This window comes from Cavia porcellus, unplaced genomic scaffold (assembly GCF_034190915.1).
Source record: "Cavia porcellus strain 051 isolate PalLab524CR breed Dunkin Hartley unplaced genomic scaffold, mCavPor4.1 scaffold_30, whole genome shotgun sequence".
Lineage (NCBI taxonomy): Eukaryota > Metazoa > Chordata > Mammalia > Rodentia > Caviidae > Cavia > Cavia porcellus.
In genome coordinates this window covers 45,705,416-45,724,651 of record NW_026947513.1, presented here as the reverse complement: position 1 = coordinate 45,724,651, position 19,236 = coordinate 45,705,416, and the positions used below count along the sequence as shown (strand labels likewise).

General features: G+C 40.9%; 2 protein-coding genes across 2 annotated transcripts; one reads left to right on the top strand and one right to left on the bottom strand.

Moving 5' to 3' along the window:
* The first annotated feature begins 7,002 nt into the window (after positions 1-7,002).
* Jchain (joining chain of multimeric IgA and IgM) lies at positions 7,003-13,093 on the top strand. Its single transcript, NM_001278776.1, is given in 4 exon segments — positions 7,003-7,066; positions 9,981-10,107; positions 12,184-12,264; positions 12,883-13,093. Coding segments are annotated over 4 exon segments (483 nt in total).
* A 2,416-nt stretch (positions 13,094-15,509) lies between these two features.
* On the bottom strand, positions 15,510-18,112 carry LOC134474085 (uncharacterized). The gene is made up of 4 exons (XM_063240555.1): positions 18,044-18,112; positions 17,386-17,882; positions 16,409-17,298; positions 15,510-16,318 (listed from the first exon to the last, which is right to left on the bottom strand). The coding sequence occupies exons 1-4, from the start codon at positions 18,110-18,112 to the stop codon at positions 16,194-16,196; spliced, it is 1,581 nt and encodes a 526-aa protein (XP_063096625.1). The 3' UTR covers positions 15,510-16,193.
* Between the last annotated feature and the right edge of the window lie 1,124 nt (positions 18,113-19,236).

Below are 19,236 nucleotides of genomic sequence, written 5' to 3'. Positions count from 1 at the left end.
ACCATTAAAAGCAAAATATTTTAGCTGCATTTTAGATTTAAAGCCAAGAACACTATTTAAAAAAAAAACACATTTCTTCTAAATGTTTTGGTGGCAAAATGCCAGGCTGCTATTAAGAATCTTTTTTTTTTTTTTGTATTAGAAGATTTGAAAGGGAAAAATCAGCCTGGCATGGTGGCTCACGCCTGTAATCCCAGAACTTGGGAGGCTGAGGCAAGAGGATTGTTGCAAGTTCGAGACCAGCCTGGGCTATAAAGTGAACTCAAGGCCAGCCTGAACTGTATAGAGAAATCCTGTCTCAAAAAGACAAAAAAAAAAAAAAAAAAAAAGAAACAAACAAAGGGAAAAAATCATATGACATTCAATATAGACGCTAACTGAGAGGCTGAGTTATTTACTTATTTCTTGTGTGTGGTGCTCCCTGGCCAGGACCCAGTGCATGCTAGGCAGGCTGTCTACCCACAGCCGCAGCCCAAGAGACTGAGTTTTGTAAGTACTCATGCTAGCCATCAGGGCAAAGTGGAGAATTTCAGTCTGGTATGGATGCTGAGTTAACTTAAAATGAGTTACTGTACCAAAAATGTGCTTACTAATGGACTGTTGTTAGATTTCCAAAACCCATCTTAGGCACCAGCCCACTGGACATTTCTCTTAGTGACCAAGAGGCCGGACAGCACATGTGTCAAGTTGCAGGCCCCACAAAACGGAGAGAATAAAAGTCTTAAATTCAAAAGTCTCGATTCAAAAACAACCTGGAAGGTTGTGATGTTGGGCTAAGGTTAAGAAGCCCAGATCCTGTTTAAGTATGAAATATGAGGAAGTCATCATTTTGTAGAAATTCTTATTTTTAAAAAGGGGATTTTAGGACCAAGAATGGTAGTTGACTTGTGCAATCCCAACTACTTCAGAGGCTGAGATGAGATCAGAAGTTTGAGGTCAACCTGGTAGTTTAAAGATCCTGTCTCAAAGGAAAATACAAAACAAAATTAACTTCATTATGATGCCCATTTTGGTTTGACTATTATCTTCTTTTGAAGTCCTGCAATGTCTCCAATGTTTTGGTTTTATTGGTTTCATTCTTTACTGTTTTGTTCAATTTTATTATAACTGATGATATAGGCAATTCTTTTTAAGATAGCAAGAGGCATTATGGTAACCATTGTTGATCACCTTGTATTTTGTTTTTACAGTACGTATTATGTCCATCCTTTTGATTTGACTGACTCTGTTTTGCTATGTCACATTTGGTTTTATTCTCTTCAAAAAAAGTAATAAGAACTGTGGGAGTAATAAAACCCAAAATGTGTAATTGTCATTGTAAAAAAGAGAGGAAAAGAAAGTGCTCTAAAGGATATAACTTCTTGTATATTTAAGTGTATAAGATAGATAACCGTATTACTGAGTTTTGTTGGATCATTGAACAGAATTATTTGCAATCTCACTGTTTGAATGTCCACTTTATATGCTTTAATTTTGTAACTTGAACAACTATTTCTAAGATGACAATATGTAATCTATTAACTAGTGATTTCATACTGTTTATTTTTTTCTGAAATTCTGTATAACTCGTACCTTTTTTTTTGTTTTTTCCTCCTTAAGTAAAATTAAAAAAAGGAAAAAAAATTAACAAACAGGAGACACACCTCAGCACTACAGAACATTTTCCTAGCCTATGACGATCCCGTGTTTAGTCTAATACTGCAAAAAGAAAAAACGGGGCATTTGTAGATGACTACTGCATTTGACTGAAGTCAACTGTGTAGCATAGCTACTGAAGCAGAAATCCTAGCCTAACTGCAGTCACTTTATTCAATAAAGCCGCAGTCATTCTGTTCTCCACCACGAACTCCACTAAATCATATGGTTTGTCATCAAACTGAAACTTCTGTGCATGTGCTAAAAACAACTTCCCTACATACAGCTATGCTCACAAGATACTCACTGCACCACAGCCCTCAGCAAAAGTGTCTTTTGTTCTTGTAACGTCTGTTTGCCACCTTATAAAAAAAGATAATCTTTCTGTAATCACCACCTCAGACTTTGGAGAGTGCTCCTGTGGGATCTGCTGGCATCAATAAAATTTTCTTTTTTTCTTTCTTTCTTTCTTTCTTTCTTTCTTTCTTTCTTTCTTTCTTTCTTTCTTTCTTTCTCTTCTCTCTCTCTCTCTCTCTCTCTCTCTCTCTCTCTCTCTCTCTCTTTCTTTCATCTTTTTTGAGAGAGGGTCTCGCTATGCAGTTCAGGCTGGCCTTGAGCTCACTTTGTAGCCCAGGCTGGTCTCAAACTCACAGTGATCCTCCCACTTCAGCCTCCTGAGTGCTGGGATTACAGGCATGAGCCACCATGCCCAGCTAAAATTTCCTTTCTTATCGTGAGCTCCTGGATATTATTTATTTAATTTTCTCCACACTACCAAAAAAAAAAAAAAAAGACATTATCATTTTAAGGGAACAATTTTGTTGTGTTTTGTATTGGTCATTACTGATTGGCTAACACATGATTCATATATATATGATAGATAGATAAATAGAAATAAATATTACTTTCTTTTGTTTTTTTTTTTTTTGAGTTTGAGGGTCTTACTATTTGGTTCCCCCAGGCTGACCTTGAGCTCTTTTATATACCTCAAACTGGTCTCAAACTCATGGTGATCCTCCTGCCTCAGCCTCCCAAATCCTAGGATTATAGGGGTGTGCTACCACGCCCAGCTGGATATTACACTTTAAAAGGCCAATAATTATTAGAGGATTTAACCTGAGAGATTTTCGACTCCTTGTAAACATAAGGCAGGGTTTGGTGGTTGACTGGCTAGGCTGACTAGCAGCCAGGCAATGCTATTTGGCTTGAGCCTTCAAGGGTGATAAGGGGGAGGTGTTCCAGGCAGAGCACGGAAGGTAGGAAGCACCAGGGCCCCAGTGGAAGGAGAAGAAGAATGATGAGTTACAGGGAGAATTGTGAGAAATCAGGTAGGGTAATGAATTTGAGTTGATTCTTTTATTTTTTTTTTGATACAAGGTCTTGCTATGTAGTTCATGTTAGTCTCACATTTGGGCCCACTTTGCAGCCCACACTGGCCTTGAACTCTCAGCAATCCTCCTGCCTCAGACTCCTGGATGCTAAGATTAGAGGCGTGTACCACCTGTGCCTGGCAAGCTGATTCTAAGTGTAGTTAGGTGTTATTTGGTTTACTTTTTGAACAGATCATTTTACTGAGTGGACAATAAGTTGTGGGAGAAGACATTGCAAGGAATAGTTTACTATAAACATGAAACCATATGTCCTCCTAATGGTTACTTCCAAATTATTATAAATAATTTTTTATCTTCTCTTGACAAAATTTTAAGGAGTTTCCATATTTTTGTTTTGTTTTTTCTTTTTGAGACAGGTTCTCACTATGCAGTTTAACTCAGGCTGGCTTTTGTAGCTCAGGCTGGTCTCAGACTTGCAATGATCCTTCTGCTTCAGCCTCCCAAGTGCTGGGATTACAGGAGTGCACCACCGTGCCTGACTGAAAAGAACATTTTAATCCAATATCCTTCATGAATACAAAAGCAGAAATTCAAAATAAAGTTTTAGTAAATCAAATCTCATAATTTATCTGTGATACTGCGTCATGATTAACCTAGGAATGAAAAGTTAGTTTAATATTTAAAAATCAATATTGAAAAAGGAAAACTAGCCAGGTATGGTGGTGCACACCTGTAATCCCAGCACTCGGGAGACTGAAGCAGGAGGATTGCCATGAGTTGAAGGACAGCGTGGGCTACAAAGGGAGTTCAAGGCCAGCCTAGATTGCATAGTAAAACTGTAAGGAAACAAACAAACAAAAAAAAAAAAAAAAAAAAAAAAAGGAAAACTATGTGGTCATTTCAAAGCAGAGAAAAATAATATGAAATAATTCAGTATCTGGTAAAAAAAAAAAACAAAATTAGGAATGAAAGAGCACATCTGTCCTCAACTTGATGAAGGATATCTTTCTGGTTTCACAGACACAGGAACTCAAGCAGAGAAGCTCCGTGGTCTGTCCAGGGTCTCACAGCCAGATTGAGATCTGGGAGATAAACCCGATGTTCCTCCTCTTCATTATTATGTGACAGTGCTGCTTTCAGAGGCCCTGCTGTATCCCAGTGATTTTCTTGTGAGTTTTCCTTCGCTTTAGGAAGAGGAAGGCGCCCTGGCCTGCGCTCCTGCCAGGGTGGAAGTGGACCTCTGTCTCTTAGCACAAGGGTGCTGTGCCCCTTCCCCTGGGCTGTCTCCTCTGGAGCTGGGGGTGTGGAAGTGGAGGATCGGGGTCGCTGGAAGGCAGCCCTCTGTTCCCAGAGGAATCCTCTGCCTCTGTTTAGCTGTTCCGTCACCTCTGTGCCCTGGCCGCCAGCACTGGGGGAAGGAAGTTACTTTTTACTAGAGGCTGCCGTCCTGTGGGTCAGAGGATGGCAGCTTGGACTACAGTGGTGGTGAAAATAGAATCCGATGAATTTTGGATGTGTTTTTGGAGACGAAGCCAACGGGTGATGGTGGTGGGTTAGATATGGAGGAGAAGAAAATTAGGATGGAAGCGGAAGATGGTGCCTAAGCAGCCAGGTGGGTGAAGGTGTCTTTTAAAGAGGTGGAGAAGATTTGAGAGGAAGCGTGGGAGCCTGAGGGTGGGCTGGTTAGCAACAGTGCTGTTCTGCATGGTTAAGTTCTAGTTACATGTTAGACAAGTCAGAGAATAGCAAACAGACCAGATACCAAATGCAGAGCTGGATATGAGTTTGAGGCTCAGGGGGCAGATGCAAGGCTAGACCTATGCGTTTAAAACCACAGGATAAAGTAAAGTTAATTTGGAAGAGGATGAGGAGAGCAAAGAGAAGCCCAGATAAGCCACATTCCGTCAGTATTCAAAGGGAGGCAGTGCCTGGGAGCATGGTCTCCACGCCGAGACAAGCAGTCCAGTCCGGTTTTGAGGCTCCACAGAAGGCGAGGCACCCGCTGGCCCCATTGTAGTCAGACAGATGCAGAACCAGGGTGTCTGCTGGATTAGACACAGAAGCAAAGTTGGAGCGAAATACACAGTTGAAACTAAATTATCTTTAAGACCCCTTTTATCTAGACGAGCCTGTCACTAAAGTGCTTATCCCCAAATCTTAAATATGAATGTAGAGAAAGAAACCATTATTTTGGTGAAGCATTCAGAACACATAGTTAAGTGCTCAATCTCTTACTTCGTGTAAAAAGTTCTGGTCACACTTTGCACTTTTTTTGTGGGAAGAGCATAACTGAAATGAGAGGTAAAGATCTGGACACTCACATGTGTACACACTTGCCTTTAGTTCATGCTAAAAAGAATATGGTAGAATTCACCTATCACACAGATTTGAAAATGCAAGTAGAAATCTCAGCTAACTTTTTCAGTAGTGAGCCTACTTGTAAAACATGGTTAATCTCTGTCATAAATAGTTAAGGTAACTACTCACACCCAGCCCTTCTGCTGGGTGGTCCACTGGCTTTCCAACTTTGACGTTAAGGGTACATTATAATCAGTTAATTTGCTGCTATTTATTTATTATTAGTTGTGGTGCTAGGGATCGAGCCAATGGCCTTTGCACTGAACTAGATCCCTGCTCTTATTTTATTTTTTATTTTGAAAAAATTCTTGCTCAATCTCTAAATTGCCCACACTGGAATTGAGTTTGTGATCATCCTGCCTCAGCCTCCCAGAATGCTGAGAGTGTAGGCATATACTCTCACATCTTTCTAATACATAAAACTGTTTGTGTGATACCAGAAATGTTTCTTAGATGCGAGTAGTTTCTAAGTCCTATTGATAGTATAAATTAAAGTGAGAATAAACTTTGATGGTGTAGTAAGTAGTATTTCACATTCTGCTACCTGGTACTTTGTTCTTGCTAGACTTTAAATACATATCCTTAAAGGAATATAAATTTGTACTAGCCATAAAACTCTAGCTCTTTATTTTCCCACTTCTATACCTCTAGCTAGCTTGCTTGTGATCCTGAAGCATTATTTATAACCACTTAAATTCCAGTGGTACTTTTACACCAAAAGTAACATAGACATGGTGTTGTTGCATGTAAGTGTAACCAATGTATTCCTGGACTCAACCCTGAGTAAGAGAGAAAATTTTAGCATCTTGGAGTTGGGCTAGGGAACATCTATGCAAAAGCTCAATTAAAAAAGAAGACATTAATTAAGTGAAAACGTTTAAACCAAATATTTCAGTGGTTCAGTTTTGTGTGCAGGCATCTCAAATAAAAATCACCTCATCACTTTACAATTTTGAAAGGTATTACTAGGTGGGAAAACACAGATCTGCCTTTCTGCTATGAAATTAAAATGTGGAAATGATTCATTCAGTATTCACCAGTTTCTAATGCTAACATGTTTGAACTTTATAAAATTACTCTATTAAAAGTATATACCTAGGTATGATATCTTAATTAAACCTAGTGGAAAAAATTGGCTCAAGATACAATCATAGCTTTAAAGGGCTTTCGTTTCTTCCTTTTCTTCTTTCCTTTCCCTTCCCTTCTCACCCCTTTCCTTCTCTTTATTTATTGTTCCAGACACAACAGATCTGAGATGTTTGATTTGATGATTAATATAAATATGTGTATATAATAATCTGAAGAATTCCTATGTAAACATTCCTAGTGTGCTCCTGACTTGATATTATGATTGGTTTTCTTGATTATATATTGCTTCTTCTTTTTTTCTAGTTTATGCATTTCTGTAGCATAAATGCAAAATAAAAAATGGTTGCATGAAATCTTGACCTTTTGGGAATGCTCTAGAAGAAGGTACTTTAAATATGAATCATACTCTTTTTTTCCACTGTGGTCTTTAAAATTTCAGCCTTCAACCGCAGTTGTGATTGTTTTGAGTTTGTTAGTCGCCTGGCACGTTATTTTAAGAAAGCAGAAGCACCATCATTTGTATACGTGGAGATCACACACCTTAGTCCTGACTTTGTGGCTCCAGTTTTTCAAAAGAAGTGAAGCCAAGATGAAGAACCATATGCTTTTCTGGGCAGTCCTGGCTGTTTTTGTAAAGGCTGTTCTTGTGACAGGTATGTGGAATTTATAAAATGAACTCAGGTAAAAGGAAAAATGTAGCACAGATCTGATTCTCAGATGTAAAGATTTTTGTTCCTTCTAACAAATTTTAATCTTTATTTTGGCAGTGATATTTATGCAGACAAGACTCAGTATTATTATTTTTCTTTCTTGTCTCATAGTTATTTGCCTTCTATAAACCTACTAGATTGGTAATCTTTCTTTGTCTCTTAAATGAATATTAGAGACAAATGATTTAATAATTACTGTAAGTAGAATATAAAAAGCATTATGATTTTATTTCCTTAGAAAGATTGGTATTATTTCAACTTTCCTAGGTCTGAGCACACAAATATATTTGTGGGCTACACAGTATGCTCAAGGCCAATTTGGAATATACAGCAAGAGTCTGTCTCAAAACAGCAACAAAGAAAGAAAAAACATCCCCCCAAAAGGCACTATCTTTCAAAAAACCCCCTATGGTCATATCCGCCATGCATTATTATATAATCCTCTTTTTTTCTGTCTGGGGAACGACTCCGGGCCTCCACACTAAGCAGATCCCTGTTCCCCTTTTTGAGATGAGGTCTTGCTAAGTTGCCCAGACTGGGCTTGGAATTTGTATCCTCTTACTGGACCTGCCCAAGTGCTTGGATTACAGGTGTGCACAGCATGAATTAAATTTTTTATTGAATGAATTAAATTAAATTTAACAAATATTTACTGAGTATTTGTAATGTCTCAGATGCTTTTGGAGTAAAGTAAGGCAAATGTCTAATAGCAGGTTTATTTGGAAAAATGAGCTTTCAGATAAGAAAATATTAAAATCTAAGTCTTGGGGGGTAAAAAGTATTTGTGCATTTTCCAGTAAATGTATTTGCTTATCTAGTATTTTTATATAACAACAGTTTTGATACATTCTTCCTAGATTTCTGTTAAGGAAATACATTGTATTTCATAGTAGAATATAGATTTTTTCATTTAATTCTCAACAATCAAGTCATTTACTGGACTCAGTGTTTTTCAGTCAGCATTACATATACATTTATATTCATTGAGAAAAACATTTAAAAGTATGAAGACAGCAGTAGGGAAGATGACCCCATTTGAGTTACTTTACTCTTTGCACTTTAAGAGTTATATCATTATCTTGAATTGCCTTCTTCAATATTGTAGAGAGTTATGTCAGAAGATTTATTGAGAACCTTGAATAATGACAATTATTACAAAGTGCTTCAGTTACAATGATCTTAAAATATTTTTGTAATGGCTGTTATCATTAAACTGAAATACTGCAGTTAGGTTTTCTCTGCTCTGGGAATCATCTCAGAATAATTAGATTTCCAGTTGTAATGATCTATCTTTTCTTTTTATCAAAAAAAAATTTTTTTTGGAGACAGAATCTTGCTGTGTAGTTCAGGCTGGCTTTGAACTTTGTATGTAGCTCACATTGCCCTTGAACTTTGAATGGTATTTATTTTGACCATTTAATCTTTATAAGTTGATTCTACGTACTAAATCCTTTTTTTAATTTGAAGTTTAATGGGAAGAATTTTTAAATGCTACAAAGCTAAAATTATAAGAATAAAAAGATCTTTAGCATCATGGTTAGCATCATTAAATAATACTATTATTAACTCAAGTATCTGTTAGTTGCTCTAAGTCCAGGAAGAAATTTTCTTTATTTACTCCTTAAAATACTAATCAGACTGTGCTGGCAATGTAGCTCAGCAGCACAGTGCCTGCCTGACAAGTGTAGGGCTCTAGGGCTGGGGATTTAGCTCAGCAGTATAAGTGCCTGCTTGGCAAGTGTGAGGTTGTGAGTTCAATCCCCAGTACCATCAAAAAAAAAAAAAAAAAAACAAAAACAAAAACCCAAAACAAAACAAGTGTAGGGCTCTGAGTTTGAATCACAATACTGAAAAATAAATAAAATTAAAAAATAAAACAAAATACTAACCAGAATTTTTGTATAATATTTAGATTAGACAATAAATGTTGACATTTAAAGTTAAGGTTTTAATGGTTAACTATGTATTAATTCATTTATTCATTATTTCTGTATGCTGATGTATTAAATTGAACTTGTACCTCAATATTTTCTAAATTGTTTTTGCAAGTTTATAGCATTTTAATTATATGCCTTCATCTTTTAAAATTATTCTTATAAGAAATATTAATATAGCTCTTATTGAATAAAATCACCATACTATGATAATCTGATTATTATTATAAAAAGAAAAAAATTAGGAAAATTGAGGAAAATATTTAAAAATCTTACACAAACAATTTATCTTTGGGGGAAAGGTACCTGCTTTTACTCTATGTAACATAAGCAACATTTTTTTTTTTTAGTTACAAATGAGAGTTGAAAAAGGATGTGACATTTTGAATGAAGTTTATAAAAGCTAATGCTATTTTTTGTTCCCATTTGAATTAATTGTTTTGGCTAGGGAAAACTCCAGAGTTTGCTTTATCTCTGACTTGGGCATTTGCCACTGGTTTTTATAAAACTACATCATCCACAGAGCAGAATCTCTTTGGAGCTATTAGAAGAGAATTAGAATTCTTTCAGCCCAGGTTTTTTTTTTTTTTTTTGTCTTTTTCCTTTTTATCGGTACCAGGGATCGAACTCACAACTGTCTGCTTGCAAGGCAGGAGCTTATGCCGCTGAGCTAAATCCCCAGCCCCTCAGCCCAGTTTTTTATGGAACAATCCAAGAAAAAAGAGCGAACACCTTTTCAACTACATTTGGATTTCCTTCACTATGTGAGAGTCCACTTTAGATCAGAAAAGAAAACAAATGGGAAAGGCTGAAACTGATCAATAATAAAACATTTTTCTGCAGACAAGAACGATAAATGAACTCATTAAAAGGAATGTAAATTGGCTTTGGTTTCCTCTGCTCATAATGTTTTCTCTCTGAAGCCCAAAATGAAGAGGAAAGGACTGTGCTCGCCGACAATAAATGTCAGTGTGCTCGAGTTACTTCCAGGGTCATCCGCAACCCTGACAACCCTGTGGAGGACATTGTGGAGAGACACATTCGAATTATGTATGTGACCTTCCATGGTTCCTTTCTACTTAGTTTCTGTGAGCAGAGATACTTGTGCTATGAAGCATTGTTTAATGTGATGCCTGTATCTTTATGTTCCTTCCTGATGTTTGACTCCTTACATGTGGTTGAATCTGGTTAATGACCTTAATGCAATCTTTGAGTTGAGGGCAGAAATACAGTGTTTCAGACACCCTAAAAATGGACAGCTAGATCAAATTATAGCTAAATCTTGTGATGTAGTCATCACTGTCCCCTATTTATGTGGAGTAATTTCAGTTCAATCAAAATTTTCAGTTGTCCTCGGTCGGTTCAAACTGAAACTTCAGATAACATTGAGTTCTTATTTTATACCGTTCGTGGTTTGTCTTATACCATGTATTTTACACTACGTTCAGATGAATGGATAAAGTCAAGACAGTCTATAAGACTGACTAATTTGACTTGGTCTTCACATGTATCTTGGACTTGAGCTAGTCCTTTCATTTTTCACATAAGTAGAGTTACATCGTATGTTACTCTTACTCAGCAGCAAGGATACGAATAGTAATTGAGAAATAAGATTTGCACTGGCCCCAGTTACTAATAAATTTCCCTTGTTAAACAATCCTACATTAATAGTTTCCCACCAATCAAATATCTTTTATATGAAGAGAACACAGGATTCCATCTCATTCAGTCAGTGGGATAGGAATAACGTGTTTAAGAATTTTGTTTCAAGTTCTGTTTGGATTACTTGACAGCTATGTGTCCTTATTCTTACAAAGTGTGTGTTTGCAATGCACCATGGTCACATTCATGATGGGAAGTTGGTATATGGACATAGCACATCATCCATTTCCTCTCCCCTGCCTTGGATCTGCTACATTTGCACAAAGATAAGCAAACTGGTTGTCCTCTTTAAACTTCATCATCTTTAAGAAGGGGAAAATACTACCTTATCATAGGGTCACTGTGAGAATACTAATTCCACTTAGAGCCTGTGTGGTTCCTGGCACATGTTAAAATATTTAACTTAATTTATTTTTAATATTTGCTTTTATTTATTCATCTAATCTGTGTGCCACTTATCAGAGTACCACTATCCGACAGTTTGACAACCTTTCAGTGACTTCCCAGTACTGCTCTTAGCATATATGACAAACTCCCAGCTTGCCTACAGAGCTTATCCTAGCTTCTCAGATTACTCACTGAACTTTTATGTATGTTACAGTGTAGCAGTCCTGTCCTGTCCTTGTGTTTCCTCACATTCACACTGCTTCCTTCTTCTTCTGTGTTTATGAGTACTGGTTCTTCTGTTCAGCCTGGATAAGGATTTCCTCCTCTTCAGTTCTGTGACTTAATTGTTGTGTTAACTGGGGTAGGTCATTATTTCCTCTTGTTCATAATTTGAACATCTGTAAAGTGTGGTTAATCATATCTGTCTGACTCTCCATTCTACTAGTATTGAGCATATCCCACATGTCATGTTTCTATCTAGGCACTAGGAATACATAAACATTTTTGCCTCAAAGAGGAAATGGAAAGCAAGAATTCTTTAGACAAATAACTATGATCAGGTGTTTGCTATGATAAATGTAGGTGAGCTTTAAGGAGGCTACATAGGGCACATTTGTGGAGGAGGGTACAGGATGAAGATAATCACAAAGTAAAATGAGTTGGCAGGGTTTGCAGGCCTATCAAAGATCACTGATATGTTGAACGGGAAATACTTAAAGTATAGAAAGTGACTGTTAAAAACTGAGTAATAGTATTATGGTACCTTGGTTCATGAATTTGGTTCTTTCCACAATTCTGATCACAAATTGCGTTGGATGAGACCTGAATTCAGTGGTCAGTGAATTCAATGGTTCAGTGACCATTTGGGGAAGTTTCACTGGTTTCTCATCTAGTTTTTCTTGCAACCAGAATCGTGGCGACAATTGAGTTAGTGAACCAAGGCACTGCTATATTAATGGAGTGCTTAAATGTAAAGAATAGCACTGTTCCAATTAAATAGTACTATTTTAGCAGTATATCTACATCAGAACTAACAATATCCATCCTCTATTGTTTTTCTTTGTTTCTTTTTTTTAGTGTTCCTCTGAACAGCAGAGAGAATATCTCTGATCCCACCTCACCATTGAGAACCAAGTTTGTGTACCATTTGTCTGACCTGTAAGAGACTTTTCTTTCATACTAATAGATATGTGGAAGTTAATACTTGTTAACTAACCTTGTTAGAATGTTTTTGAAAATATATTGGAATATAAACATTGATGAGTATTTGAACTTTTGAATACATTCTTGTGTAATTAGATATTGCAAATGGACGGAACTGGGACAGATTAAAAAGTAGCTATACATTTATTCTAGAAACCAGTGCCACTGATATAGGAAAGGCCTTTTTACATTACTTGCTCAATAAATGTATTTCAACTTTTTTTGGAAATGATAGAGTCCAATATCAGATAGTTCCTAAAAATATTCTTTTCTTGTTACCATAAATAACTCACTTAAACATACTATACAGTTAGAAATAACCCTAATACCATAGAAATTCCTGTGTGGTATGGGTAAGACAATTATTGTCAAAAACATTCATTATATAGCTAACTCTCAACTAATTTTTGTGTACTGAAGAGTGAAAAATCTATAAACCATTCTGCATTATAGAAGTGATGAAGTCCAGGTCAGGGTTATAAGAGCTATTTGATTTTAAATACAAATGTGTAATCACTCAATTTTGATATAGCATTTAATGTGAATTACTAATATGTGCTCTTTGTTTTTCAGCTGTAAAAAATGTGATCCCGTAGAAGTGGAGCTGGATGATCAGGTAGTTACTGCCACACAGAGCAACCTATGTGAGGATGACAGAGAGCCCGAGACTTGCTACACTTACGACCGGAACAAGTGTTACACAAATGTGGTCCCGCTCTCCTATGGTGGCAAGACCAAGCTGGTGACGACAGCCCTGACGCCTGATTCCTGCTACCCCGACTAGCTCAACTCTTTGCTGGATGTGCAGCTGTCTCGAGAGGCTCTCCATTTCATCCAGGAAGTTTGTATTCTCACTGCCGTGAATTTTAAGCCAAACTTTAAAATTTTTGGATAATGCAAGACTAACTTCCCCCTAAAAATTCAGATAGTTTTTACTTATTATTTAATTACTTAGACCTAAAGATCAAGAGTGGTCAATTACCATGCTTATCTGAGGGTTATGCTTCCTTAAGATCATAGTTTTTAACATTTAAAAAAATAAGACAAACAAAGAAAATAAAACTCAAAGTGTAAAAATTGGGAACCATAATTAAATGTCCTTTTTTTTGGCTCTACTTTGTTTTGGAGAGCCAGAGCTGTTGCACAGTCTATGCCATTCTCTTTTTTAAAAAGTTTCACTGTGTAGAGAATATATGTGTAAACATAGGTCAGTTATATTTCTTCATTAGAAAAATGATCATTGGAGAACATGTTTTGGAACTACATATAAAATTAATAAAAATGTAATCTCTAACATTTATGCAACAAATTTGCTGAAAATTATTTAATTAAAAACATAATTGAAAAGATGCATTTTGAAATAATTCACAGTCTTGTCAGCAGAACTTTTCTTTGATAAAGAAATTTTTTCAGTGATCAAGTTAGTATAAGAAATTCCCATTGGAAATCATCTTTGTTGCCACTGAACCTAATGAAATGTTTTGTCTTTAAAAATATGTGTTCTCTAACACAGTTTGAACAATTAAATAGATTTACAAGCATATACCTGTGTAAAATAATTTATTAGAAAAGATTTGTGTTAACTTCGTTTTATTGTTTTTGTGTTAACTTTCTGGGAATTGAACCAGAGCCTTGGACAGGCTAGGCAAACCCTTGACCACTGGGCTATATCTCCATATCCTTAACTTTCATATATATAAATTAAGTATAATTTGTTATTGATGAACAATTTTTAACTATGGTGAAATGATGCATTAGTCACTGAATTCATTCATTTATATACCTGACCATTTTACACCCAAAATTAAATAAAAAGGCAAGATCTTCATGACACATAAATCTTATGGCAGAAAGCCAAGGCCCAGTGACATATATCTAAGGAGACCATGAAAAGTAAATGCTAGGGGCTGGGGGTTTAGCTCAGCGGCATAAGTGCCTGCCTTGCAAGCAGGCAGTCGTGAGTTCAATCCCTGGTACCGATAAAAAGGAAAAAAAAGACAAAAAAAAAAAAAAAAAAAAAAAAAAAGAAAAGTAAATGCTGGCTCTTAAAATAGGAGGGGAACGATAGATCAGAATCAGTTTCCACGAGGTGTTCTTCTGTTTCCTTTTTAAAAATAGCAGTAGCTATTTTTAGTAACCTCTGTGCTTATGATTACGTAGCTTTTCTTTAGGTGTAAGTGTAGCGTCTGGTGTTACACCCTGAGCACCTAGAACAGTATCTGCTGGAGAGAGGTGCTCAATACCTACTACTGAATGATTGAACATGAGTAAAGCTTAGCTGAAGAAACAATACACATGCGCACAAAGAATGATAGTTATTTGGCAGAATTTGATAAAAGCAAAGAAACAGGCTCCAAAGAACAACCGCGCTTGCTTCCATGGATTCCCAGGTTCCGCAGTGCCAGGGCTTTAGAACGACAAATCTCTACTTCCATCTAGTGGTACAGCTATGAAGTGCAGCGAATGCATTGCTAACATGCACGGTTTCGGTTCATCCTTGTTAACACCCCATATAAACAAATACTGTGTTCATTTTACGAATGATAAAATTTGGCGCACACTAATCTCAGCGATCGGGAGGCTAACGCAAGAGGATCACCATGAGTTCAAGGCCAGCCTGAACTACATAAAGAGACCCTGTTTAAAAAAAAAAAGGACAAAACTGAGATGTGAAGAGAGCTAACCTGCTTAAAGTTTTGCTAGTCGATAAGGAGAAGTAATAATTGGGCCCAAGACTGTAAAAGCCGGTTCTCTCATGTTATCATGTGGTGTCTGAACATATCTTCAGACCATCTTCCTCAGTATTTCCACTTCTGAGGAAATAGCCAGAAACACTGACAAAGAAGCATGCAAGCACATATTTATCATGACATTATTTAGGATAGTGAAAATTTATAAGGAGCTACAAGTCCATCATAGATGGAACGTTAATACTGACCTACTTCAGAATATCTTACAGACACAAAAATGAAATTTTAAAATGTTTTTAATTTTATAGAAATTGCTTACACAATGTGAAGAGAAACTGAAAGATACTGTATAATAGAATGACTTTAGGAGCTGGTCATGGCGGGGCACGGCTGCATTTCCAGCCCTTGGGAGGCCGAGGTGGGAGGCTTACCATGAGTTCAAGGCCAGCCTGGGCTAAGAGAGACCCTGTCTCGGGAAGAAAAATCTTTCGTGAGAAAAGACTAGAGAAATAGGCCAAAATATTTTTATTTGTTTCCTTTTACTTTTCAGTATTTTCCAAATATTCTACAGTGCATGTTACAAAACTTATTTTTAAACATTTTAATTAACTATGTTAATTTTTAGGGGACTTTAAGATTTTACCTACTTACACACACATTGAGGAGGAAGCAGTGCTTTCTTAGCCTCTGTTCCCAGCACAGCTCTGCCAGGAGGATGTATGCGAAGAGTGGCGTGACCTTTGGGAAAGGGTCAGTCCTGCTATAGGACAGACGGATGCTTAAATGTCAAAGATGCCCTGTGAGCTGTCCGTCAGCACTGGGACGGTCTTGGAGAAGACCGTATCTGAATAGGGCTCTCCCGATGAGATGAGGTGGAGCGTTTGAGAACGGCGTGAGTGGCAGGCTGGCAGGGAGGAGCCAGGGTGGATGCTGGCGCAGAGGCACCACGCACCTGGCCTCTTTGCTTCTGGGTTGTCTATCAAGTCCTTCGGTCACGTGCCTCATCTCTCCATCCCCTCTCACACCGGAAAACACTGTGTTTAGTGCTCGAGACTGCTCGGTCCCTTCTCCGTAGGCCCAGCACGTTGCTGCCCGCTCTCGGTTCGGCGACTGGTTAAATCTTCGTGGCCTAGGCGCATGTGGATGCCGCAGAGGAGCGGCCGATCCAGATCCACTGAGTTAAACCCTGCATCTTCACAGGATCACACGCACCCTAAAACCTGAGCAGCGAGGCTGCAGAGCAGGTGCAGATGGGCCTCTGCACGGTCTGGTGAAAGAAGGCTGTGGTCGGCGTGGCTTAGCAGGGCAGGGCCCCGGGCCTGGTTAAAAGAGGCGGTGGCCGGTGAGACCTCAGCAAAACATCTTCCTCCCCAACGACCTCACGAAAGGCCTGCCACCCGGTGGCTTACCCTCGAGGACTGCGCATTCATCGTTCAGCATGGGGCTGAGCCAGGGCGCAGCCGCTCGGTCCACAGTGCTGAGCCGGAGACTTTGCGGTGCCCAGGGACGGGGAGGCTCCACGAGCTGCGGGGCTCCAGCCAGGCCGCCTTCCGGGCAGCGAGAGGGGCGCGGCTTTGCAGGCAGCCTCCGCACCTCGCACCTCACCTCGATTCCACCTGTCACACCGAGGCTCAGCTGCCGCCTGGCTTCTTTCGAAGGCTGCTGCTCTGCCCCTAGGGAAGGTTGCTTCTCAGCCGCAGCACTGTGTGTCTGGGTCAAACGGACTTTGGATGGCCAGGGCAGAACAGGGGCCCGCGGCTGCGCTCGGCTTTGGGGAGGGGGAGGCCGGAGCAGCAGGGCACCAGGCCAGCTCGGCGCGGCTCTGCGTGGGCTCCTGCGGCGGGGTCGCCGTGGCGCGGGGCTCCAGGCCAGCGCTGCCGGCTTCCTTTTGGCTCTTTGAACTGAACTTTGGTCTCGTGAGGGGAAGATGAGTCTTTTTTGGTTTTCTCCAGGACCTGAATGCGGGTCGCTGGGCCCACGAGGGGACAGGACCCGAATGGACAGGCGGCGCCTGAGTCGGTGACCCGAAAGACCAGGGAGGGCGTGCAGGGCGGAGCGCGCAGGGAGGCGCTCAGAAGGGGGCGCAGGGAGGCGCTCAGAGGGGGGAGCAGGGGGGCGCTCAGAGGGGGGAGCAGGGGGGCGCTCAGAGGGGGAAGCAGGGGGGCGCTCAGAGGGGGGAGCAGGGGGACACGCAGGGGAGGCGCTCAGAGGGAGGAGCAGGGGGGTGCTCAGAGGGGGGAGCAGGGGGGCGCTCAGGGGGGGGAGCAGGGGGGCGCTCAGAGGGGGGAGCAGGGGGGCGCTCAGAGGGGGGAGCAGGGGGGCGCTCAGAGGGGGGAGCAGGGGGACACGCAGGGGAGGCGCTCAGAGGGGGGAGCAGGGGGCGCGCAGGGAGGCGCCCAGAGGGGGGAGCAGGGGGCGCGCAGGGAGGCGCCCAGAGGGGGGAGCAGGGGGCGCGCAGGGGAGGCGCTGCGAGGGGGTCAGGGGGCCGCGCAGTGGGGACTCAGGGAGGGCGTGCAAGGGCCCGCGCTGGCGGGAAGGGCGACCCCTCAGGAGGGGAATGCGCAGGGGGCCGCCAGGGGCGACGAAGGTGGGGCACAGGGCCGCACAGGGAAGGTGTGCGGGGGGCTGCGCGGGGCGGGTGCGTAGGGGGGGCGCGCAGAGGGACGTCGTGCCGGCTGACGGGAGGCCCGAGCCCCGCAGGGGAGCCTCCGTGCGCGTGTCGCGGGCTCGCGCCGGCAGACGCTGCCGCACCCACGCCCTGCTGCCGCGGCTCCCTCTGCGGGGAGGAAGCCCGGTCCGCGCGGCCGTGCCGCTGCGCCTCCGGAGACCTCGCCGCGCCACGGGGGAGGGGGGCCCGCGGCGCGTGTCCGTGGCCGGCGCGTCCTGCGGGCTTTAGTCCGCCGACACTGTTCTCCGCCTGACTTCCTTTGCAACACACGGTTCCCCACGGGTGGCTCTACACCTGCCCCGTGCGGAAGGCAGCAGGGACGGGCTGGAGCGGGCGCCTCGCACCGGGGCCGTGCGGACCGGGTTCTGACTCAGACCTCGCGGGCCCTGCGCTCATTCCCGCTTCCGTGTGAGGACACCCGCAAGGCGGGAGCGCGATCTCCCATCCCGGGCTGCAGGAACCCGTCTGTGCTCGCCAGGCCCCAGCCGTTTTCTGCGGGGCGCGCTCTCTCTCTCTGTCTCCGTCTTTGTCTCTTTCCTCTATGCATTCACATTCAATAGATTTTTTTTGTCACACTGTGCTTTTCACATTTTACCTTACAGTCTCAGATGATAATGTAAATAGCAGTACCTCAGAGACGCAGATGTGTGAGCTGCCAAAACAACTGTGACTCAAGCATTTTGGTGAAATATAAAGTGAGTATTTTTACTTTTATTCAGTACTTTGTGCTTGCCAGGCAGGTATCGCACCACTGATGGCCCAAAGAGAGTATTTTTTTAATGAAAGTATTTACATTGAGATTTCAAAAAAAATAATTTGAAAAAAATAGCAAAGCATAATGGTGTAGTTTTCTCTCTCTCTCTCTCTCTCTCTCTCTCTCTCTCTCTCTCTCTCTCTCTCTCTCTTTCTCTCTCTCTCCAGCACCTCACCTCACTGTGTAGCCCAGACTGGCCCTGAACTCACAGCAGTCTTCCCACCTCAGCCTCTAAGAACTGTGATGACAAGTGTGGAACCACCACATCTATCCTGAGGGTAATTTTAAAGGGAGTTTTATATAGACGAAATTAATCATTTTTCAGTGTGTGAGTAAAGTGAAAAATTAGTGGGGTGGGTGGGGAGGAATTTAAGCAACCAGTGCATAAATAATCTGCAGTTCTGTGATGCAAATGTTGCCAGACTATGCAGATGCAGATGGTGGTGCTTTATTCTACATCCTGCGTATTTCCCTTCCCCCCACTCCCTCCCCCACAGAAAAGCATACTACAGTACAGTGATTTCATGTGAGGGCTGAAAGCCCATTAAAAAATCAGTCAGCCAATAAATACTTATCGAGTACCTTCTATGGTCAAGGCACTGTGAGATACTTGACAAGATTCAAGGGGAAACTTTCTTTACTCAGGGAGTTTTCAATGTTCTGTTTCCTCAAACTTCTGAGATCTTATGTTTATGAAATCTGTTCAGTGAAATTTTTTCCTAAGAAACTCCTTAAAGTTATAAGATAACTTTCTAGGTAATTTTGAGAATCGCACCCTTCTAGCAAGCAATATCCAGATCATAGGCCCAAATGCC